Source organism: Varanus komodoensis, unplaced genomic scaffold (assembly GCF_004798865.1).
Source record: "Varanus komodoensis strain SLA01 unplaced genomic scaffold, ASM479886v1 scaffold14_1, whole genome shotgun sequence".
Lineage (NCBI taxonomy): Eukaryota > Metazoa > Chordata > Lepidosauria > Squamata > Varanidae > Varanus > Varanus komodoensis.
Window position 1 is genome coordinate 16,826,702 of NW_025335438.1, and position 24,750 is coordinate 16,851,451.

The window sequence follows — 24,750 nt, forward strand, 5'->3', positions numbered from 1 at the left end:
CTGTAAACTATCCATCTGTTTATCTATTGATGGGGCTGATTGATGGTTATGAGTTCTGATTTACTTGGCTGCTCCTCATTGGTTAATAACCAGCCTATGAAACTTTTGGGGAAAGAGTAAAGCAGCTTTTGCTAGAGCTGTGGTAAAGGCAAGTTTTAATTCTGTTAAGAGGCAGTGGGAGAGGAAAATTAGTATTTCTTCAGTTTTTGTAGGGAAGAAACAAAAGGTATGTGTGAAGAAATGATAGAACATGTATATTGTGTCAATATTATGTTACACACTGCATGAATAGTAAAGTATAAATCTGCAAAGGTTAGAAATGGGGGAAATCTGAAACAAAGGGATGGGAAAGAAGGATGTGTAGAATCTAGCAACCCAATCCTATGTACAGTAAGAAGTAAGCATGTTTGTTTAAATGTAGTAGTGTGCAAAGGCCTGCAGCTTGTCAGCATTATTCTGTGTATTGTTCTATGAGCCCCAAGTCCACTGAAATCTAATGTTGCAAAGAACCAGCAATCAGCAAAGCTATTTGTTGTATCTAATGTTAGTCTAACTTAAGGCCCAATCATTTCAGTGGGCCCTACTATAAGTAGTCTAACAGTGGATACAATCATCTGAATATTAATGTAAAGAAAGGGGACAAGAATAATGGAAGAGAAAAAATAGGAAAGATTATTCAAGTGTGTGATATATTTTATACATGCATGTAAGGAGAGCTTGAGGGGTAAATGTTCTGTAAATTCTTCAAGTCAAGCATGGGTATCCTTTTTAAATATTATCACTTTTCTATATTGAAAGGTAATTTGTACAATCCCCAGAAGCAGTAACTATGTATCACTTCTAATTTGTGGAAAGAGAGAGAGTTTCTAGAAAAGGGGTTAGTTATTCTATACAAATGCAAAGAATTCTTCTATATGCTGAAAAAAAGTTCCCATTCCTTACATCATGTTCATTGTCTAGGCTCAAAAGAATACTAATTTATGGGATGGGTTATTTAATTCTGGGTTGTGTTGTGTAAACTTATTTGTTCATGATTAACAGGCCTTGGTTTGTTAGCACAACTCAGGAAAAGCAATTATATAAATATAAATTATGTTGGTTATAAACTCTGAATTTTTTAACCCATGGGTTGTCATTGCATATGACCATGGTTTGTTTGTTCTATGAGGCTGCAAAGCTGGGGCTTCATGCTAATATATAAGTGCCACAAAAACATTGGGATACAAGGAAATAACAGGTAAAGGATGTGGGACACACACCTTGAGACTGAGAAAACAAATACAGTCTGCAAGGCAAAGCCTGCATAGGACAACAGACCATGAGTTATCTATAGCTTTAATACATTATGTGTTAGTATTACATACAAAACATTTTGTAGGCTTATTTATGAGAATTGTGACCTTGGCTTGGACCCAGAGTACATTAATTAAACTTGATTTCAGTGGGACCTCAAGCACAACTAGCTTATTGTGGATGAACTGATTTCAGTGGGGAAACAATTTGTGGGTCCTAAAAAATGGTAAATCTCCTGGTCCCTTGTTAAATTTTGATGTTGAACAAACTTGCTGTATGTGTTCCCCATCTTATGCAGTGAAACCATGAACTGTCAGGAAAGGCATGGAATATCCTTACCTGTGTGTGGTATGACAGAATCAATATCTCATGGGAGTTTGCCTTTACCTATGGACTTTTCAGAAGTATCCAGCACAGGCAAGCAGCAAGAAGTGGAGGTCAGCTGCTTGATAGTTGATCATAAAGAGAGTTGTGTGGTATTTTACTGCTTGAATATAACAGGTTCTTAGAATGAAAACTAAGTGTCTTTATCCAAGTTTCAAATATTTAAAAAATACTCTCGTAGCCCAACATTTCTTTTTGCCCAACCCTGCTCTAAATAATATTAGTGCTGCTTAGTCCCAGCCTACATGGCTGGCTTAAGGATTATTGGGGTTGGGGAACGGAATAAGCATTTAACAGAAGGGAGGTTTCAAGAAAGAGGAATAAACTTTTAGGCAAATTGGGAACCTTGGGGAAACACAAATGGCAGAAACTTGAAACGTGGGAATACTCAAGCATAAAATAGGAATCAGCTTTAAGGGCTGGTGTCTTAAGAGTTTAATCTTAATTTATTTTTTTAAGGAGATGGCTCAGCCACTGAAAGTATACTTGAGGGTGCGACCCTTTTCAAAGTTGGAGCTTGAGAACAGTGAAAACCAGGTTAGTTGTGGAACATTGAGCTGGTCTTTGACCATAATAAAGTTTTATCTATCTAGTTGTGGAACACATAATTAGCAGTTTTTTCTTATGAGGCATCTGGTTCAGAATTGACAGGGTTTTTTTAAAGTCCTATTTTGTCTCTGGTGTGCTACTAAGGAGCTCTTCAATACTCCTCTGAAGTTCTTCAGCTGTTCTAGTTTATTACATGTTTATCCTGCCCCAATAGCCAAAGTTCTTTCAGCAGTTCTCAAAATTAAAACCATAACAGACAGCATGAAAAAAGTAATGTAAATAATTAAAACGGTAGTATAACATAAAAGCACAATAAAGCACAAATAAAAGCAAAATAGAACCAAGTAACAGTACTAATTTTCAAAATACAGTAATATATTTTAAACAACAGAATGTGGTAGATTAAAATGCCTGGGAAAATAAGAATATCCTCACAAAATAAGCTCCACTCCAACTGGGCTGATGCACTTGAAAAAGCCTTCTTCTTGATGGATACCTGCTTAATTGGCTCCTTACATGGACTGTTGAAGACCAATTTGAAGTTTGATGTTACGGTGATGTAACCCTAACTTACTTTGCGTATACTGTCCTTCACAAGATTTTGGCACTAATACAGCTGGGTAAATTCCAGGGATACAACGGTTTTAGATAATAAAACTTAGATGCCTGAACTTGAGTGTGTGCTTAGGAAAGAGATTATCTTAAAACCTTTAATGTTTGAAACCATAGATTATAGGTGCTGCTGAAGGGAGTTAGGAGGTGCTGCACAGTATTTCATCTTTTTCAGAATTTCTTGCAATAAGATAGGAAAACATAGTGGGATAACATGGGTAGGCTAGGAGTGGTAGATGAGTTCTACCCCACAGTAAACATCCAAGAATGAGACTGTGTGAGGCAGGATAAAAGACATGTCTGAAAGTCCCCTACATCAAAGTGAAGGTTGCACACCCAGTGCAACTGCAGAAATGTACATACCAGCATGGCACATGGTATGAGTTTGAATATGGTTGTACTTTGAAGTCTAGCAGGCAAATATTATTTAGAAAACATTCAAATAACTTGTGTGCTGTTAAGGACTGCTTGCTTATTGAAAATAAAGAAACAGTAACCCTTCAGCCACCTAAGGATTCCACCACAATGAAGGGCAGTGAGAAGAGAAGTGGACAACCTACACATCAGTTCACCTTCACACAGGTAAGCCTTGCCGCCGCCGCCACCACCTGCACTGATATTTTGAAAATGCATGCTGGTAATTGGTTATGTGGACTTTAAAGGAGTCCACTTGTGTACATATGGCAGATGACACAAACAATTTATAAATATGATCTCACATGATTGTCTGCTGTTAGTACAGTGTCAAATTCAAACTCTGACCATAGCAATTAGAGGCAGGGCTAACTTTTAATGTTCCCCAATATTAGTTCTTCTGGCAAAATGTATATACATATCATCCTACTCATGGGACAAAGAGCAATACAGAAGATCTAATTCACATGTAAGATAAACCCAGGGTTTACTTAACACATGGGTTCTTGAATATTTGGTTGTTCTAATATATGAACCCAGGTGCACCAACAAATTATGGTTAACTATGGAAAACCAAGAAAGAGAATCCATGATTTATCATTGGTTGCAAACTCTAGAACATGGGTCCTCAAACTACGGCTTGCAGGCCAGATCTGGACTGCCATGCCCATTTATCTGGCCTGCCTCAGAGGTTTTGGACTCGCCGCATGAGTGTGTGCACATGCCCACCGCCACCTGCCTTGCTGGTGGCAGCGGGAGCTTCCTTGTGCAGTGATCGCTTTGGACTTGCTTGAAGAAAATGATCTCCAAACGAGCAGATGGCTGCCTCACACCCACGCCGCTGCCTTGCACCACATGCCCATCCCTGCCTCGCCTCCCCTTGCCGTGCGCCCCGCCCCCTCCCCTCCCGGACCCACACATGCCGCCGGCACCACCTTTCCGGGCCGTGCCTAGCACCAGCACCTTTCAACTGGCCCCCTGGTGAAAAAGTTTGAGGACCCCTGTTCTAGATTGTTTAAACTGTGGGTTGTCATTGTAGGTGAACCCAGAACCATGGATTGTTTATAGATGGTTTTGTAGGCCACGGAGGTGGCAGGTAAGAATGGTAAAATAAACCAAGCTGCTCTGCATCCCAGTATTACAGCACCCCAAAAACATTTGGGGTGTAAGAGGATGCAGAGTAAGGGGGAGGGAAACAGAGGGATGTCCAGATGTCATATTAAGCCATCCTGAAATAAGCCACAATGGGCTGGTTGTTTGCTGAAAAATGCAGTGTGCATGCTGAACAGTTGAACTCACTGTGCTTGTTCTCCCTACTATTTCCCTCTCAGTACTCCATCTGGTACTTCAGTGTTTTGGCAACAGAAACTGTCTTGTCTGCCCCTCCTCAATCCGATCACTAATGCTTTTTGTTCACTGCTATTAAAAGACAAAACTGCCAGTCTCAAAAAGTGTAACTGGAGTTTTTTTTTTTAATCAACCCTTGTGCATTGTTTAAAAAAAGTTTTGTTTCTCTTTTGCAAATGTGCAAATATACACTTACAGCTGTATTATATGTGTGGGCTTGTCTGGACAATTCTCTTGTCAGTTTCAGCTGTCCAACAAGGTGAGACCTCATATAGACCAATTTACATACACTTGCTAGGGGCCAAGTGTTGTCAATGGAAAAACACCAGATGGGGGTGGGGGCAGGAACGGCAACAGAAGGCGTACCGAAAGAGAGCTGGTAATATCTTCCCGTAAGTGTTGAAGCAAGCCTTGAATTGACTTCTCAGTGCCTTCCAACTTTACAGAACTTCCATGAATCTCCACTGCTCCAGAAAGGTGATATATGAACTCTTGCACCCCTTTGTGTAACTCATCTTCAGAGAAGGAACTGCTGCCATTACTGCAGTCCTGACAGTTTCATAAAAGATCCTCACGAAGGCAACTGAACAGGATGGAGGGAATGGAGTCACTTGTGATGGGGAGGTGTAAGACCCACTGGCACCCTATTTGCTCTATTCTGTCCCCCCACCTGTAAGGGATGTTTTTAACTGGGAAACGCAGAAACAGAGCGAGTCAGAAGGGGTCTCCCGGGCCATCTAGTCTGACCTCCGGCACCAGCCGGCTTCGCTCACGACATGCCCACCATGTGGACGTCCAGCCTATCCTTGAACATCCGCACAGATGGGGCCTCAATGACCTGTCGCGGAAGCTCATTCCACACCCTTGGGGTCCTGACTGTCAGGAAGTGCTTCCTGGCATCCAAATGGAACCTTGGCTCCCTGAGAATGCACCCTTTTTTCTCTCTCTCAAATTGGGAACTATACACAGCTGGGAGGTCAGTCAAGAGGTGGGAGGCATACATACAGATATCAGGGCTAAGAAGTAAATGGGTGGGGGAGAGGCGGGCAGTGTTGTGCAGTAATGGAGCAATGAATGCAGGTGCAAAAAGTTCCACTCCATTAACTTTCCAGCCAGTAAATTTGCAAAATGTTTACCTCCATTTCCATCACACCTATTAAATTGCAGTGTTTTTTAAATTGTCAGTGAACTGCTTACTGCTAATAGCAGTAAGTGGTCAAAAAGAATGTGTGTTTGAAAGAGAGCTAATGCTGGCCCTTTTTGGAGTAACTGGAGACCTGGGGAAACATTGAAAAGTGAAGTACAGAAAGAACTGTGAGTTCAGTTCTAAGAATTGAGAGAATTGCTTTGCTAGGATGGAGTCTTGCTACCCTGTTTTGGAGCATGTACATTTTCTCTTTACCATGTAGGTCACCAGTTACACTTCTCCCCTTTGACAGCTGAAATTTACATGGCTATCAAGCAAGACCACATATATCGGACAACCAAACATGTGCCTTTGTACACGTATGAAAGACTGGCCAAATAAAGAATAAACACAATTATGGAGACATCTGTGCTCATTTCTGGGGCCAAAGCAGTGACAGTGACAGTCACTCCAAAGTGCTGCTTAGACCCCAGTGATGTGGCTGTTACTGGCAGCATAGATGAGATTGTAAAGAGTGACACAGGGAGAGAGAGAGTGTGTGTGGGGGGGGTTCCAATCTTAACGAGCAGCTTGCTAGCCATGTCCCCATGATGGAATAGTCTCCCAGGTGGGGCAACGCAGTGTGAGTCAAGTAATCCCTAGAACAACCTATAGATTGGTAAGGTGGCTTGTTACCCCCAAATAGTACCCTGTGGGAAGTATCTAGTTTAGGCAACATGGCAACCCATGGCTAATGGGTTGCCATCTCATGCAAACCAAGTCACTATATTAGCATTATGGGTAAACTAGGTCTTAACATCAAACAGATAATGCTATCGATGCGTCACTTAAATGTGGAAGACCCTGATCGTGAGCTTCATCTTGTTCAGTTTCTCCCTTAGCTTCTCTATAAAATTCTTGTGTTCTTTATACAGGTTTTTGGGCCGGACACTACTCAAAGTGAATTTTTTGAAGGCACAATGAAAGAGATAGTAAAAGCTTGCATTGATGGAATTAATGGACTTGTGTTTACCTATGGTGTTACCAATGCAGGCAAAAGTTTTACTGTTCAAGGTATAAATATTTTACTGTTCAAAAAGCAAAATACAAAATTCAACTATAACTATGGTACATATAAGTTCATATAGTTTCATTGTTTCTGCAGGTTGTCCAAAAGATGTTGGTATCCTTCCTCGTTGTGTTGATATGATCTTTAACCATGTAAGAGGAAGACAATATACAAAGATGAACTTAAAACCATGCTTCAGTAACCTTGTCAAGAGGCTTAATGATATGCAGATTAAGGAAGAAGAATCCATAAAAGCTGCCCTTCTTGCTTCTTTGAAAGAGGTCAGTTGCAAACACTAAAGAAATACTGCATATTAATAGGAAAACCCATGTTTATCTTGTAATGAAAAGATAGGGTTAGGGCTCTTTGCAGAAAGAATCCAGGGGCGGGGTGGGGGTTAGAATGCTTAACCAAACACCATCCACTAGTTCGTCCTTGCAAATGATCCTAACTTCTTTTCAAATCTCCTTTCCTTCTTTTAAAGCCTAGCCATTCTTCAAGACTGGAATAAGCCTGCCTGTAAGATGAAAATGGCTGGGTTAAGCATGCACAAAGATAGCTTTCAGCCAGCAGAACAGGCACTGCTATTAAGTCAGGTTACTCCTCCAGTCCTCCCTGCATACCCACCACAGCATATTATGGGGTGTCAGGAAGTGCCTGCTGCGTGAGCAGAAACTCACTTGTATAATCTTGGATTGGGGTCACTGGTTTGCTGTTCTCACCCTCTTTGCTTTAACCAGAAGTGACATAGAGTTCCATCTACAATATTCATGGTGCTTCTATATATCACGTGACTGAAATGCTTTCTAGGAACAACTCAAAACATGTGAGCACTTATCATGGCATGATTGCACTGTATAAGATCATAAAAGCTCTCAAGCTTGCACAAAGATCATTCCATGTGGAAAACATTTGTTCTAAGCTACCTAGATAATAGATGATTTAAAGATTTCCTTAGAAATACCAAGAGGGAGAGGCTTTAACACTTTTTTCAGTGAGGATCAAGTATTCACAGAAAACTGGAATATTGTGCAGAATTGCATTCACTGTGTTACTACAGCTGACACTTGTCCTTTTGTGTTATGTATTTATGAAGTAGTAGTTCCTTGATGCTGAATTGTGTTGCTCATTGCAAAACTAACCTTTAGACTTTTCAATAATGCAACACATAAGTTATCAGTTAAATGTAGACATTTGGTGCCTTCTCCATAATATTTTGGGTCCAATTCTGAATTCAAGGACTCTTTAAAAAGTAATTTGTAATATGACATGTGAGTCTACTATTTAAATAAAACATTTTTATATTCTAAGTTTTTAAAACTCCATCTCTTCCCCAGCCAGATGAGCTGGACTGCAACAGTCACCATTCCCAGCCAGGGTTCCTGGTTAAGGAAGGATGTTTTAGGTCTTAAGTAGCTTCGAAGTCTGTTATTAGTTTTGCATACTTTTGGTTGATGCATTTTCCTGTAAATTTCAAATTGATCTTGACTAAAAGGTGAATTAGACATGAACCACAGGTTCGCAGTCTAGTATTTTGCTAATTCTGATAGGCCTGATAGTTAATTCAGGAATGGGAAATGTGTGACCATCAAGATGATGATGGCTTTACCATCAGCACTACCAGCAAGGGCAATGGTGAGGGTCCATGAGAATTTCAGTCCAATCATATCTGGAGGACCAACTATCCTTGCTTTTATTATCTAGGTGATTGGCTTCAAGGAGTGCTGTGTGATTGTTTGAAGTTAGTCATGCTCCTATAGTAGGGGATGAAGATGATGATGATGATGATGATGCCTTTTTAAACACAGTGTGGAGGTGTTACTTAGGTTTAGTAGGATGTCTTGCAATTCCTTCTATATATGGATATTATGGAAGTATTAGAATGGCTTTAATCCTGACATTTTTTATTATCAAGGAGACAGAAAATTCTTGGAAACATATCATATCTCTAGGTGTATCCAGTCCAACTTCTAGTAGCTCCAACTCACCAAATCCTGATTTTGATCAATTAAGTAAGTGATTAATATTCATAGTGTTGTGTGTCTTTTTTTTCTTTTTCTTTAGCACAAAATTATAGCTATTTCTTTTACCAGTAGTCATATCAATTAAATGTAACATTAATGTCTGAAAGAAATAGGGACAGATTAATGTGGCAATATGTGTGTTCCATCAAACACTTTTGAATGAAGCCACTAAAATGTAATAGTGTTTTAAAATGCTAATTTAAACAGCAGTGAAATATACTTAAGTATGAACAAAATATTACAAAACTGTTGAATAAGCATTGTTTTCCTTTGTTTAAATTTTATAAATAACTAGTGTCTGAATGATTTTCATATCCATTTAACTTTGGCTTGTAGATGAACAATCTGAGCTTGCTGATTCTGGGGTGTTTAGCAAGTGCCAGAGAACTCTAGCATCTGTATGGGTTTCATTCTTTGAAATCTACAATGAATACATCTATGACTTACTGGACCTATTACCAGCACTGAAAAATCAGAAGCGCAGAGTCTTAAGGATCTGTGAAGATCAAGCAGGAAACTCCTATATTAAAGGTAACACTGCAGCTTTGGTTCTGGTTCAGTGGCATGGTTCAGAGAACTGTTCACAGGATTATTCTGACAGATGACTGGCAGAAGTGAAAAAACACCCTTTGAGAGTTCACTGAGGCTGTACAACCAAAATAACATTTACAGTTTATTCAGAAATACAGGATGTACATACATCAGGGGTCTCGAACTCAACTTACCTGGGGGCCGCTGGAAGTAGAGTCTGGGTGAGGCTGGGCCGCATCAAGTATTCCACCACCGCGGTGGTGCTGGGCCGCTCATCCCACGGCCGGTCCGGGCGCCGCCGGTGCTTTGAAGGCCGCAGGGCCCCTCCCCCGTGCCCCGCCCGTCCCGGCAATTGGCCCGTGGGCCGCGAGTTTGAGACCCCTGATTTAGAGGGTCTAGATATGACATCTACCCCTTCTAGTATTCCCATGTTTTCCCACAATTTCTTCCATCTTTTTTTCATCTTTTCTGTGGGAAATCCTTTAAAAAAGAAGACTGTGAATAGGAGCAGCACAGTGCATCCTGACTAGCAATTTTGGGAGTCTTCTGTCTGGAAGTACCCCAGGTAACACTTAGCTCTTCTGATTAGGGGTCATACTTGAAATGTATGTATAATGGGCACATAAAAGCATAAGCAGAGCTATTCTGGGTCAGACCAAGAATCCATCTAGTCCAGTGTTCTGTTCAAATACTGACCAACCAGCTGCCCACAAGCAGGCAAAGGTACCTTCCTGCTGATGTCCTCAGCAGCTGGTTTACAGAGACATACCAGTTATGAGAGTGGAGGTAGAAGATAGCCATTAGGACCAGTAGCATTCTCCTCCATGAATCTGATCAATCTGCTTTTAAAGGCATCCAAACTGGTGGCCATCACTACACCATCATCATAACTTATAATAGTAGATTTATTAAATGGTAGGAATAGCTGTTCTGGAGACTTACTGGACAATTTTTAAAAACAAGTATTTTACAATCCTTTCCTAAAAATGGGAATGTTCCATCTTATCATTTCAATACTGCTCTACTATGAAAGATATCGTAAATAACAGTGGTAATTAGGTGTCCAATGCTGTCTAAGTGGGAATTCTTCTTCCCCTCCCTCTCCATGCCAAGCAAATCCTTCTGAGTAGTAGATTTGAGTTTCAGGTGTCACTAACTTTCTTTTTTCTGAAGTTGTATGTGACACACAGACACATGGAACTCCACCATTTGAGTTCGGCTTCGTTGTACTGTTTCTTGGATTGTTTACATCTTCAACAGCCATGTTTCTGCCATTTATTTACAGAACGTACAGCCAACTTTTCTAGAATATGCAATTCAAGGCAATTTTCAAATATATATGTATAAAATAGAAGTTCATATTATGATATGATTTATAAATAGAAAACACCAACCAAAAACATTCTGGAAATATCCTTGCTAATAAAAAAAAGAGGTCAAACTTATAACTTGAATGTTTTTCCTCTTGTGGAAAATGACCATTACTCTCTGCTGTGTTTAACCACATGCCTGCTTATGTATTTATTTATATGTGTGAGAAAATTTGGATAGAAAAAAGTTCCTACAACTCTGAGCCTGCTCCAAACAGCCATGTTGACTACTGTAAGATTTTTTTTCTGTCTAAACAGAAATCACACCCTTAGGATTGCACCCTTATACACTTTTTTCTAAAAACAAAACACACACACTTACACACAAATCACAAATGACTAGCAGCACAATTAGAACATATAAAGCCTTTATATTTGAAGATGAGGTCAAAATGCTGAAAGTAAATACATTTCCAAACATACAGCGAACAGAAGCCTTTGCATAGGATTTGATCAAGTTTAGACTGTTTCAAGGAACTCAATCACCTTTTCCTATATTGGTGCCACTTCAAAAAGTGTCACCTTGATTTCCTTTTTACATAATTGAGTGAGTTGCATCCCTCAGCATATTAAGTTTCTCCATCTGTGAGATTAATTTCTTGTCCATAAGGCTGAGAAGTTGGTGCCTTTGGAATTCAGTAGGCTTGCCTGTCAACTCAGAAGTATATGATTGTGCTGTGACTTAGTTATATTTCCTGTATGACTAAATAGGATTCTGATATTTGCTCGTATTAATCTTAATAAATTATTTTCTTTCCCCAGACTTAAAGTGGATCAACATAAACAGCTCCGATGAGGCTTGTAAAATACTTAAAATAGGAAATAAGAACAGAAGCTTGGCGTGTACTAGGATGAATCAGCAATCTAGTAGAAGGTTTGTTGCCTCTAATAATGCCCTTCTTCCTTAAGGCTAATCATGCTGCTTAGCCCCAGTCCGGATAACTGGGCATTCAGTATAAGCTTCTCAGTGCAGTAGTCCTTTAGCTAGGATGGAATGTGGCTGCTCATTTCCTGATTTGATGATGATACTCTGGTGGCTGGTGTGTTTGAGACCAATCTGGAGTGCTGGTGTTAGGCACTGATGTCCTAAATGGCATAGGGCCAGGTTTGAAGGACCATCTTCACCTATATGAACCAGCCTGTGCTGCTTCATGATGTATGAGCCAACCATATATCCTATTTCAGTCCCACAGCCCCTCCCTTGTGGGATTCCCTCTCAAATAGCTGGCTCATATGTGGCAGCTTTTAAGAAGGCTTCTATCTGATGTCTCTGGATTTTGATTTAAACTTTTTTCTGATATTTGCTACTATTAAATTATTGTGTTTTAGTTTACCTTATTTTTAAATGGTTTACATTGTATGGTGCTCTTTATAATTTTATGTTGAATTTAAGGAGATGGGGGTTGTAAGGCACTTCAGGAAGTCCATCATTCACAATTCGCAAAGGAAGCTAAGAAATATATAAAATAAAAATTCACAATTGAACAATACTGTGACTACGACCAACTAAAATATCACAAAATAGCGATTAAATATTCAAGTTCCCCACAATTCTTCATCAGGCTGGACATTAAGCAATGTAGTGAGAGGAGAAAAGGCTTCCCTTGAAGCTGTAGGGTAACACAAATTCTACATTTAGTGCTACCCAAGATGAAGAGTGTAGCAATAGCTTACACTTAATTCAGTGGGCCAGGAACACTATGTACATTTACTAGGAAATAAGTGTTTCTGAATCAAATGGGATTTCTGAGTAGACATGCATAGGATTGCACTCTTTTCCAACAGAATTGGGCAGTACCCAGGCATGTCTAACTTCTGATGTATTCTTCCATCTTTGTACATTTATGCACCTTGAAGAATGGCATATGAAGAATATGGTGAGGGTTTTTTAATACAGATCTAGTCTCAAATGCATACTTTGTTAACAGTTGCATCAGTCAATCAGCAGAATATCAAAATGTAGAACAAGACATAATATGAAATCACAACTTGATAAAAATAAAGTTTGTGTCTGTTTTCCTCCAGCCACAGCATATTTTCTATCCAACTGCTCAGCTTGAGTGATGAAGATGTGCCACAAATTCTTGGAGTGTCTGAGTGAGTGCCTTCTCACCAAGTATATAATAGAATAAAGCGATGTAGAGGTCAGACGGTTGGACTGGGACAACAACAACCCCGGACAAACTGTTTTCTTGAAACTCTGCTTAGATGAATGCCTAGACCAGTGCTGCATTGATTTTGCACACATTTAATTTTTTAGTATGTAAATTCTTGTTTGAAGTTGTCTCCTTCCTTAAGATATTACATACCGGAGCACACTTGTACAACAATATTAGATCTGTGCATCTGTGCTGTAATCTTTGGATGTGTCTTACTCTTCATAGTGGATTTCAACCCTCATGTTAACCTCTTTTCGCTCATCAAAGTCCATCTTTATGTTTCACTTAGCATGGCTGCTGAAAAATGCTCAGTGGTAGAGCATATGCTGGGCATATACAGGAAGTCTGAGGCTCAGTTTCAGACATCCCAGGTGGTAGAACCAGAAAAAATATGAGTCTTATGATAACTTGATTTAACTCATAGACATTATGAGGGTCCTTGGAGAGAGAGATGAGGTGAAAATACTGGGTTGGATGCAGAATTAGTCATACTTGGAGTAAACCTACTGAAATCAATGAAGCCTAGTTTATAAATTAAAAATCTGTATTTATAATCCATACAGATTATAAATCAAAAGGCATGCAGCTATTCTGTTTCCCCCCTTTCTTTCTTTCTTTCTTTCTTTCTTTCTTTCTTTCTTTCTTTCTTTTGAATTGTTGTTGCTGTTTGTGGAATGGAAAAAGGTAAAATCCAGTAGGAAAATATAGGAGTGTTAGAAATGGAAGGTGACTGGATCTCTATAAAATACCAGGATGGAGGCAGAAAAATTACATGATTAAGGCCATGTCTAGAAGGTACCCTATCATTTATTCACAAGTAAAGTTCCACTTATTTTAATAGGGCTATGCTAATCACAATGAAGCCTTGGTTGAGTTTTTTAATGATTGCAGTATGTTTTTCCAGCAGAGTGAAAGTGGCTGTTCTGAAGGTATATTTTAGATGTGTTTATAAGTTTATAAAAACAATGAATATTAGTTGTAATTTATCTAAAAGTAAAATAAAAATCAGTCATATGTATTAATTATGGCAGACTCTCTCTGTGTGACCTGGCTGGATCAGAACGATGCCGTAAAGCCCAGACCTTTGGAGATAGGCTTAAAGAAGCAGGCAATATTAATAATTCCCTTCTTATTCTTGGAAAATGCATTGCAGCTCTGAAACAGAATCAAAACCCAAAGTAAGTGACAAAACTAAATATTGAAACACATTCTACCAAAGTGCTTCAGTCAAAAATATTGTTATCACATTTCCCTTTTTCACAAGCAGCAAGAAGTCCAGGAATGATGCAGGGTCTAGTTCCCTTGGTTATCAGCACTAGAAAGTGATGGTGTGTTTGTAATTTGTTTTATATAGAGATATTTATAAGCAGGTATGATGATGTAAACAAACACATTATTGTAAAAGTGTTTGCAAGTAATAATGCTCCCAGATTAGATTTGATTCCAATAGAACTATTCCATGCTGCAGAGACTGACTCAGTCCAATTTCTAACAGGAATATGCCAGGACATAGGGAAAACAAAGCAAGGGCCCACAGATTGGAAGTGTTCAATATACGTTCCAGTCCTCAGGAAAATAGAAGCAAAGGAGTGTAGCAACCACAGGACTACTGCACTCATTTCCTACTCGGACAAAATGATGTTCAGTGTTGCAACAAAGAATATTGTCCTAAATGGAGCAAATCTTTGAGCTGGATTCCAAAATGGAAGAGACTTGAGATCATTAGATAAATATATGTTGGCTATTGAACCCCACCAAAGAATTTCAGAAAAAGATCGGTTTTTACTTTATAGACTTCAGCAAAGCCTTTGACTGTATGGATCACAAGAAGCTGTGGCAGGTCCTGAAAGAAATGGGGGTGCTTCAATACGTGATTGTTCTAATGCGTAACCTGTATAGTGGGCACGAAGCTACTGTAAGGACAGAATATGAAGAAACAGAATAGTTTCATATAGGTAAAGGTGTCAGACAACTATTTTATCTCTCTATGTATTCAACCTAGGCACAGAACATGTTATAGGGAAAGCTGAATTAGAATCAGAGAAACAACTGAAAATTGATGAAGAACACATCACTAATGCAAGATATGGAGACAATACCATCTTGCAGAGAGCAGCAATGAATTGAATTGGCTCCTGATGAAAGCAAAAGAACATGCAAAAGTGGGACTGCAGCTGAATAGCAAGAAAACAAAAATTGCAGCTACTGAAGAATTGCAGAACTTCACTGTCAAAAATGAAGAATTTGAAACTGAAACAATATAGTATACCTCAGCTCAGTCATATATTCGAAAAAGGCTAAGATTTGGAAGGGTAGTAATGAAAGAATTATAAATGATCATCAAGTGTATAGACATTTCACTGGAGACCAAGGCCAGGATCAGCCACACTATTGTGTTCCTGTTCCTTTGTCTGAATGTAAAGCTGAACAGTGAAGACAGCTGATAAGAAGAAAATGGATGCATTTGGGACATGGTGTGGGAGGAGAGTTTTGCAAATACCCTGGACTTGACAGAAAGACAAACCAGTAGGTCCTACATCAAATCAAGCCAGAGCTTTTCCTACAAGTAAAAAGGCAAAACTGTGAGGCTGCCATACTTGGGGCACATCATGAGAAAGTAAGAGTCCCTGGAGAAGACAATCATGCTAGGGAAAGTGGAAGACAGAAGAAGAAAAGGAAGAACAAATGAGAGATGCATTGACTCCATAAAGGAACCCACAGCATTGATTTTAAAACAGCTAAGCAGAGATGTCATGGAGAAGACATTTTGAAAGTGTTTCATTCATAGGGCTGCCATAAGTCAGACAGGGGAAATGGGAGGAAAAAATAAAAATAAAAGCACAGCTTAAGCAAAGAAGTCAGTTTCATATGGTTTGTGGCATTAAGCCTTTTCTGCCACTCTGGTTAGTGGACAGTACCAGAAAGAAGTGTTAATACAGCTAATGTTACATGTACCTAACAGTATATCTGTCTCCAGGCCATTTCTCTGTAGGGTATCATTGCCTCAAAATCTGATGAGCACGGCATTACAAAATTTGGACAGTGATTTTCAACTCTTAAGAGAACATAACTTCAGCTATCCTGGTTGAAATATTACCTAATAATTCTGGGCAACTTGTACAGAATTTTTACTAGCAAAAAATTTTACTTTCATATTTCCTTGCAATTTTAACTTTGGAGTTATTGAGCAGCCTTCTAGTTCTTTTTTAGATATCAGTTTAAGCAGGGGCTCGCTCTCTCTCTTTTTTTAGTCATGCTTTGTCAGCTTCACCCCCCCCCCCACACCCCTGCACTCTTGTTTTCTGGCTAAAACAGACTGTAAGATATCTGGATTGGAACCTCTCAGTTCCCACTTTATGGCTTGTAAGCATAAACAGAAGTTATTTTAGTGAAGAATGAAATCCTGTGTATGTTTAGATGTACAGAAACTCCGTAATTCCCAGCCTGCTGAGTCATAGGACTTATTCTGGCCAAACATTCAATGGACTGCATCCTTAGCGGAATCTGAAAACAACTGTATTATGTCATTTTCTTATCTTCTTTGAGTATTATGTGCTACAAATAGCAGTAGTACAACTCTGAGTCATGCTTGCTTCTACAAATTAACTGATTTACTGTTCAAACAATTTCTCTCCAAGATTAAGGCCAACATATATTCCCTTCAGAGAGAGTAAACTGACCCGCTTATTTCAACCATTCTTCTGTGGTAAAGGCAAAGCTTGCATGATTGTCAATGTTAATCAATGTGCTTCCACATATGAAGAAACGCTGCACGTTATGAAATTTTCTGCTGTAGCAAAACAAGTAAGATTTTGAGTTCTTGACAAGCATAAATGTTGTTTTCTGCTGCTCTCTTTGTCACAGGCAACATATGTCTGGGACAAAATGACTTTTTATCCAAACCCTTCCTGGCTAAGCTAAGCTGCTGAGCAGCTGGAAGCATGCCTAGATTTTACATCTTATAGGTATATCTGGGTTATTCACTTTCCTTGCCCAAATTAGTTGTGTATACGTTTGGATTTACTCTTATGATGAAACTGTAGCATTTGATAAAAGATACATTTGTGTACACAAGTAAAACATGAAACATGATTAATTTATAAGAATTCCTTGTATATCTGAGTCACTTGAAATATACACTTCGCTTTGGCATAAGAATTGACTGAACTGTGAATTAGCAGTTGTGAATAGCAGCTGCCCCTTCTGCCACTGGGCAGTACAGACATTTTAAAAAGAATATTAAAGAATAACAACCCACCTTGCAAATAAGCTATGCAATGCGGGTTGTTCACAGAATGATGTGCCTGACAGATAGCTGGTCATAGCGTGAGTTGTTCTTCTCTCCCTTCCCCCACCCCAGTCCTCCAGCAAGTACCCCAAGGTTCTTGTTTCATCCTGTTTGATCCAGTCCTGACACCATTTTTGCTGACTTCTTTTTCCAGAGCCTTTGCCACTGCCAGTGACAGCTGTGCTACCAATGCACAAGTGGCACTTTGGAGTGACTTTCACTGGCTCCTTACCCTATCCATCCATCCATCTAGGATCACAGATATGTATCCAGTCATGGCTTCATATTTCCCTATCCTCTCCCCCACAAAAATTCTCAAATCTGCTTGACACCATTTTTAAAAGAAAAGATTCCTTTCTTTTTAACAGTTGTCAAAAGTAAGTGCTTGCAAAAGGACATGAGAAGTAGACCCCACTTTTGAAGTTTCTACAAATTCAGGAAAAGGTGGGGAGAATGAAGAACAGTTGGGGCAATACTAGAAAATCAAACCCCAAAGTGGAGCATTAGACTCATTTTTCCTTTGCTTTCAATTGTACAGCTCATTAATTGATAACTGTCAAGCATTATGCACAGCAGCCTAATATATGCAGCCTTGCTTGTTCAACGCCCATGGATACTGCCTACTGTACTGTGACAGCAGGCACTTAGCTCAGGCCAGGAAACTCTCCATATTTCAGGCAGGTGTAAGCATGCACCTACACAACTGCAAAGAACCAAATAGACACACACACACACACACACACTTAAACATAGAAGCATACGGAAAATTGTCTATTTACTTTTAAATCACTGATTCATTCTTGCTCTCTTATCCCTGCAGGTTATTCAAACATTTCATCACAAAATCTTTGATTATTTCCCCACAAAATATGCTGGGAAGGAGAATAAGGCTATAGTGCACTTCAATGACATGTCTGCTGAGCAAGTTCCTGAGAATATTGACATCTCTTGTTCTTCTGAAGAAGAGGAAATAGATATTACAATTATGAGTCATGAGGTAATTTAAACCTTAGTTGATTTTCTTCATGCTTATGCAGAAAAAAAGTCCCACTGTATTCACTGGGACTGACTCCCAGGTAAGTATCTGATTTCTGAAAACATCTCTTAGTCATAAAGACAGGGGCATAAAACGGAAGCACCTCTGTCCTCTGTGGGCTAAAGTGTATTGCTGAACCAATACCAGTACCAATACTCAGTTCAAGGCTGAATGCATCCCTTGGAACCATAGATGTGGTTAGATGTTAGGTATAGAAAGACAACCATAGATGTTACCTTTCCTAACTGAGATAAGAATTGCACATAAGGTTCCCTAATCACTTACAAGTGCTGATAGAGAAGGTCCCACCAGTGTGTGTACCCTGCAGTGTTCTTCTCAAGTGTGTTGGTCAGTTGGTTTCGGATGGCATTACTATCTTCTTCCTTAGGCTTTAAGGAACAAAGGAATCCTCAGTTGTTCCCAGACATTCTTGGAGAATGTAGCGCATTTACAGTGGAAGGTGGCTGAAGGCAAAAGGGACCAAAATTCTCGTATGCCATATTTTTCGCTCTATAAGACACACCTGACTATAAGACGCACCTAGTTTTTAGAGGAGGAAAACAAGAAAAAAAATATTCTGAATCAAATGGGCACATAATCACAGGCACATTCCCCATCACTTCCCCATGGGCTGCACATCTGACAGACTTACTGCACACATATATTCGCTCTATAAGATACACAGACATTTCCCCTTACTTTTGGGGGGGGGGGAGTGCGTTTTATAGAGCAAAAAATACGGTAATTAATTTTCAAGTTCTTACTGCCAGTAACTAAACCTTAGGAGAGCCATTTCAACCCTTTACAGTGGGAGTGGGGAACCTGTTCAAAAGCAAGAAAAGTACCTTGATTGAAGGTTGGGGGAAATGGCCATCAAGGGGAGGAAACCAAGGAGGCTCAGGGTTTGCCCGCCAAGTTTGAGATGCTGCATTCTTGAGCTGATGAATGGCAAATAAATGTTCATGTACCACTGTTGGCTTCAAATCCTTGTCTCCATGTTGTCCTTCATTTGGCTCCTTATGAATACTGTAGGATCTCTTGAAAACTACAGAGATGCTAAAGGACAAGCTGATTGCAGAGAGACAAGGCAAACTACTGCTGGAGGTGCAGATACGCAAGGAGATGGCTGAGGCAATGTTTCAGCAACTGATGGAAACAGAAGAAGCTTGGAGGTAAGGCCTTAACCAAACCATCAGATCTAGAATAAGGTATCTTATTATGGATTTGCACAATACTGGATCTTGGATAGGTCATTTGTTTGACTTGATCTTTATTTTGTGTAGTATCCCAGACTATTTCAAAGCAGTTGGTGGAAAACTGAATAACGGTTTTCAACATCATATTATAGCTTTTAAAGTATTTGCTTGAATAAACTTTTAGTGAAATCTCCAGAATATCTTGTTCAAGTCCCTTAGCTGAGCTGAATGTACTTTTGCTACAGTAATGGGAACTGCAAGATAAGAAACATTCTTTCTCAATCTTATTTCAAATTATGCCCAACTATCAATCAGCAAAGCAAAGCCAGTTTTATAATGACAGAATATAATCCTCAAAATGTGGGCTTAATCTTAACCAAAGTACATGGCACTTACATTTTCAAGTTGGTTGCTGACCACAAAACTAAGCCATGCTTTCAGATACTCTGTTTACTCAGAAATAATACTCAATGCCATCAATGAACTTTACTTATGAGTAAATGTGCATGGTATTCTGGGTTCAATTGTTTTACCCATGACTGATTTCCAGCAGTTACATCTTTTTAAGGTACAAAATGTTCTTGATTGCTTTTATTATGGAATCTCATTTTTTTAAAAAGGGAAAAAAGGAATCTGATTTCGCTTTTTCAAGGCTTCTGTACACAGCCTCTTCTGTAAGGATGATTTGGCCCTAATGTACAGATTTAGAAACCATGGTTCCCATCCTATGGCTGCATTCATGGCTTGCATGAATGTCAGGCACTCATGTGTAGCCACTTTGATCCTAACTTTATGAAACTGGTGAAATGAGCCAGGAACTGCAGTTACTCTTACATCCGAAGCATGAAAATATAGTTAATGGCTTCCAAACAAACTAGAATATGAAGCCATAATTTAAAGTTGGTTCTGTATCCTGGCTTCTTTGCAAGCAATAACCAATAAGAGGAAAGAATAAGTAACTGTGGTTCCTGCCTGTTTACTTGCTTGCACAAAGGAGGAACAAAGCACCTGCCTGTGGCTGCCTGAAACTCATACATATGCTCATGGAGATCTTGATTATCCAGATGCAGCCAGTCGTGCAAGGTAAAGAACAATCATTATCATCTAGAAGTGTTTTCTGTTTTGGCTATCCAGTAAACGCTTGGAAGACCTGAAAGAAAATTATGAAGAAAAACTGGAAAGTAAATTTGAAATGTACAAAGAAGCCATAAAGAAGCATGCATATATGTGTGCAATGGAGCAAATTGAAGAGCACTATGTTCCAATAGAAGAGTTCACAGCTGAACAAGCAAAGGTTGAGGTATGTCTTTTAGAAAGTTGCTATTATGACTACTGGCATTCATTTACAGCCATCTCCAGGAATATTATTAACTGATAAGGCTAGTAAATGGAACATCTGGAAAGTGGTATGTTTTGATAGTTATCTTAGTTACTCTGGGTGCATCCATGCATTTTGAAAGGGCTGCGCAATAAAAATGTCACCTCAGAGTGCACCAAAGTGTTGCATTCAGCAGGTATACATGAAAAATATAGTGATTTGCCTTTAACTTCAATTTCCTCCATGGACTTGCCTCTCTAGACATGTCCTGTGTCTACTTTTAGATTGTAAGTTTGCTTGTAACAGGGTACTATCTCTTATAAAGCACTAGGTACAGAGAGGATTGCAGTTACTATCATTACTGTCACTATTACTATTATTTACTATTTACAGCTACTACTGCTACTATCATTACTGTTGCTAGTTATTATTACTATCACAAAAACTGGCAATAAATTTAATATGACATTCTTTAAAATAATGCAAATAATTCCTAGACCGAACAGACATGTGACGCAAAGGCAAATAAGTAGCCATCAAATTGCCTTAATGCCTAAGCAGAGTTGGAAAGGGACAGAAGAAAAGAATAGATAAGTTAAACTAAACCTACTTCAATAATTTAAAAAATTCCCTTCAATACAGTAAGTATCATTTTATAAACACAGAACCTATTATAGCATATCTTATTATTCAGGACAGAGAGATGAAAATACAGCAGTTGAAACTAAAACTTGGAGAACAAAATGCCTCAGATTTAGAATGTACAAAGGCAGACTCTACAGAAGGAAAAGTTAATCCAGGTAAGAAACTAATACATTGTTCCTAAATATAAATGTTCTCTGAAATATTGTTCAAATATTTTTTGTTGCACACAGATATTAATTGTGAGATGATGCCAAGAACATTAGAATCATTGAAGAGACTGTGTGAAGAAAAAGATGAGGTATCTCTTTAGTTCATTGTAAAAATATTAGTTGGGATAAAAATGGAGCATAAATGCCCTTTATTTTGAGCTATTCTATTAAGCTTTTGATACATGTTATATTGCCAGATGATTAGCCTGGGTTACGAAGTTCTTTTTGCATTAGGAAGGGGGTTGGGAGATCTAGCTTCTAGTGGAAGCTCTGCAAAGTGGAGAGATGATTGTTTTGTTTTGGTCATCTCCTCCTTCCCACTGAAGATTCCTATGCCACTTCTCACAGTGTCCCAGTGGGGAAAATTTCAGGAGGGGAGAAAGGAGGGTTGAATACTCCATTGCATGAGCAGAATTCTGTTCATGGAACTCTGAATTTAACCCATGCTAACTAAATTGAAGACCAAATTGGTTTACTAGAAGTGCTTCATATGAAATATACCCATTTACTGTCTCTTGTATGAGAAAATAGATGCCTTCCATTCCAGGAGTGGTGGAGAACATGCTGAAAGAGCATGTTCTGGTGAGGGCAAGAACCTGCACCTATCCACCCTGAAAGGACCACTTTGGGAAGGGAAGAAAGGATAAGAAACTCATATTCTCCTGGAGACAATTCTGGGGTAATGGGGTGATACCTTTTTACAAAGCTCCTCCATCTGAATTCAGGATAGAGGTGAAGTGAGCATTTTAGCAGAATGAAGGAGAGCTGCTGACTTTTAGGTCAGGCATTGCGTCTACTAGTTTATCCACAAGCCATCATCTTAAATCCTTTTGAGAAAACTAAAGTGTGTTGGGTTTCAGATTTGATTAACAGCTGCTACAGTAAGATTATTCTTTAATGCTTCTAAACATGGTAACAGTGATTTTTTTGCAGTTGTTAAAATTATTGAAGTTGAAAATACAGAAATTAAATGAAATGCTGCACAATGCCAATGAAATTTGCAAAAAAACTGTTGAAGAGAATAATAGATTGAAGCAGGAAATAATGCTTAAGGTTGGTGACATGCTTACTAAATCTGTATTAGCATCTGTTGATACTAGCCTCATGTGTGACCTGAAATTTATTACATATTTAACTTATTCAATTGGTCTAAATAGTCACTTCTGCACTCTTGGTCTAATTTCATGTTCTTGATTAGAATATAAGGTAAACACAGGTTTCAAAATAGTTCACTATACTTGTTTCATAATATAGCAAATATACTGGAAATTACTGAAGTGTGAAAAGTAGAAAGATACAGCATTAGGCGCTATCATAATGGTGAGATTATGACATGTATGACAAATTCTAATTATTCCATTAGGATGCTAAGATTCCAATGAGGCTAACAAAAATTATTTTTAAAATCTCAGTAAATGCATGACTACTTCTAATGCATCTCACTTTTCCTAGGAAGAAGAAGTTAGGAATCTTCAAAACTGTGTTAAACGTGGCCATGAGCTTGAAGCCACAGTCTCTCTTCTTCAGGAAAAACTAGATGAAAGCAAAAGGCTCCGAAGCATGGAAGAGCTTAAGCATCAGAAATCTAAGAAGTGCTTTTTTGCAAATATAAAATATACAGTAGGAGATGTCTCTAAAACACCCTGTAGGAAAGCCCCAGTAAAACCTGAGGGAACTCATATTACTTCCTGTAAACTGACATCAATGCTACATAAAATGAAAGAATAACTTGGATGCAGCGACAGAATTGGTCAAGGCATTAAATGGGGATTTATCTCTATTACAAATTATAAGGCTAAACAATGAACTGTCAATTATTTGATTTTTGTGTGCTTGTCTGCCCTGCAGAGTAGCATGGCCAGAGGTTCTTTGGGTCATGGGGAGTTAGTTTGCAGCGATGTCCTGATTCTATTCTGTAGTGTTAAGATTTTAAAACTTTTCACTATTTTGTGAATGCAGGTAAACTATTCAGATTTTAAAGTTCTCTGATCATCATGATTTGCTAGGATGTGTAGAAAGTTTTAATTTTGTGGTTGAATTGCTTTCTCTGTGAAAGAATTGATGACAATGTACAAAACAACCATTTTATATGTTTGCAAATAAATTTTTTCCAATGCATAAGTGGCAGCAAATGAATGAAAGACCCAGGGAGAGAAAGAGAGAGACTTAAGTAAGGTCATGACAAATCTTTAAGTATATGTTGAAAAAGCTGTAACATTTTACTTTCATGCTATATTTGTAGGCAAAACATTTCTAGCACATAACTCTATGCTTATTGCCCATACTCAGTTGCAATGATAATTTTACTTTTCCGGCCTTCTTACACATTAAATCACATGTAAAGTACTTGCTGAAAGTCAAACTATAGCTGAAGCTGCCTAGCTTTGTTAATTCTTCCAAGTTACATTGTATAAATTAAAACCATTAAAAGAAATGCAAGAGTGCACACAAATGAGATTTCAGGAATTTCTGTCTCTAGCTGTAATACTTTAGATTACCTGAATGTTTGCCAAGGCTAATGCTAGAATTTGACTTACGGGGTGATCCTATGCATGTTTAGACAGAAAAGAAAGTTCTACAATCCTATGTAATATGCATAGGATTAGTTCCTTGAGTAATGGGAGTGTTAGGAATTTGCTAGAGAGTGTTTTGATACCATTTTTAAGGCAAGCTGCAGGGCCAAAATTATTGATCCAGCCTGTGATCATTATGAATGCTATGCATGGTGGTGTAGCAGATGGTTTTCTGTGGTAGTCACTGAAGGAATCTGAGTACATCAAGGGAAAAAAGTTATTATTCAGAGAACCAGGTGTGGTAGTAGTATGTGGCCCATGTTGAGAGTTAGTCCTTATCCAAAACTCAAGACAGTCCTTTGAAATGCAGGTCTTTTTGTAACTCTACTTTTGACAGCACATTTTAGCTCTAAGTAGACCTTTTCCAAAGCTGAGACTCCTCAGGTAAAGAACTGTATCCTAACTGGAATCATCCCTGTGATCCCTCCCTTTCAGTAAATTTCTTGACTGCATCTACAGAGGAACCCTTGCTGTTGAAAAGCTAGATGGGAAGAGTGACAATACCCCTGCATCTGAGTAGCTCTTTTCTCCTGATACCTCCTTACTGGTTCACAGTAAGGGTTCCACAGATGCTTCCCTGTGCCAAAAACTCTTACTTCTCTCCCAA

The 24,750-nt window shown here is 38.8% G+C and overlaps 1 protein-coding gene across 1 annotated transcript; it reads left to right on the plus strand.

Annotated features, from left to right (window-relative positions):
- Positions 1-1,984: 1,984 nt before the first annotated feature.
- Positions 1,985-23,627, plus strand: LOC123020360 (kinesin-like protein KIF20A). The gene is made up of 17 exons (XM_044423973.1): positions 1,985-2,214; positions 3,301-3,420; positions 6,661-6,799; positions 6,891-7,075; positions 8,710-8,806; positions 9,155-9,349; positions 11,482-11,593; positions 12,745-12,816; positions 13,910-14,056; positions 16,517-16,682; positions 17,987-18,163; positions 19,235-19,374; positions 20,533-20,698; positions 21,411-21,516; positions 21,592-21,659; positions 22,504-22,623; positions 23,023-23,627. The coding sequence occupies exons 1-17, from the start codon at positions 2,140-2,142 to the stop codon at positions 23,296-23,298; spliced, it is 2,361 nt and encodes a 786-aa protein (XP_044279908.1). The 5' UTR covers positions 1,985-2,139; the 3' UTR covers positions 23,299-23,627.
- Positions 23,628-24,750: the final 1,123 nt, after the last annotated feature.

Excerpts from the sequence above, each read along its gene's own strand:
- LOC123020360 (XM_044423973.1), top strand. The coding sequence starts at position 2,140 with ATGGCTCAGCCACTGAAAGTATACTTGAGGGTGCGACCCTTTTCAAAG. Across the intron at positions 3,421-6,660 it reads ATCAGTTCACCTTCACACAG|GTTTTTGGGCCGGACACTAC; the intron begins GTAAGCCTTGCC and ends TTCTTTATACAG. Across the intron at positions 9,350-11,481 it reads AGGAAACTCCTATATTAAAG|ACTTAAAGTGGATCAACATA; the intron begins GTAACACTGCAG and ends TTCTTTCCCCAG.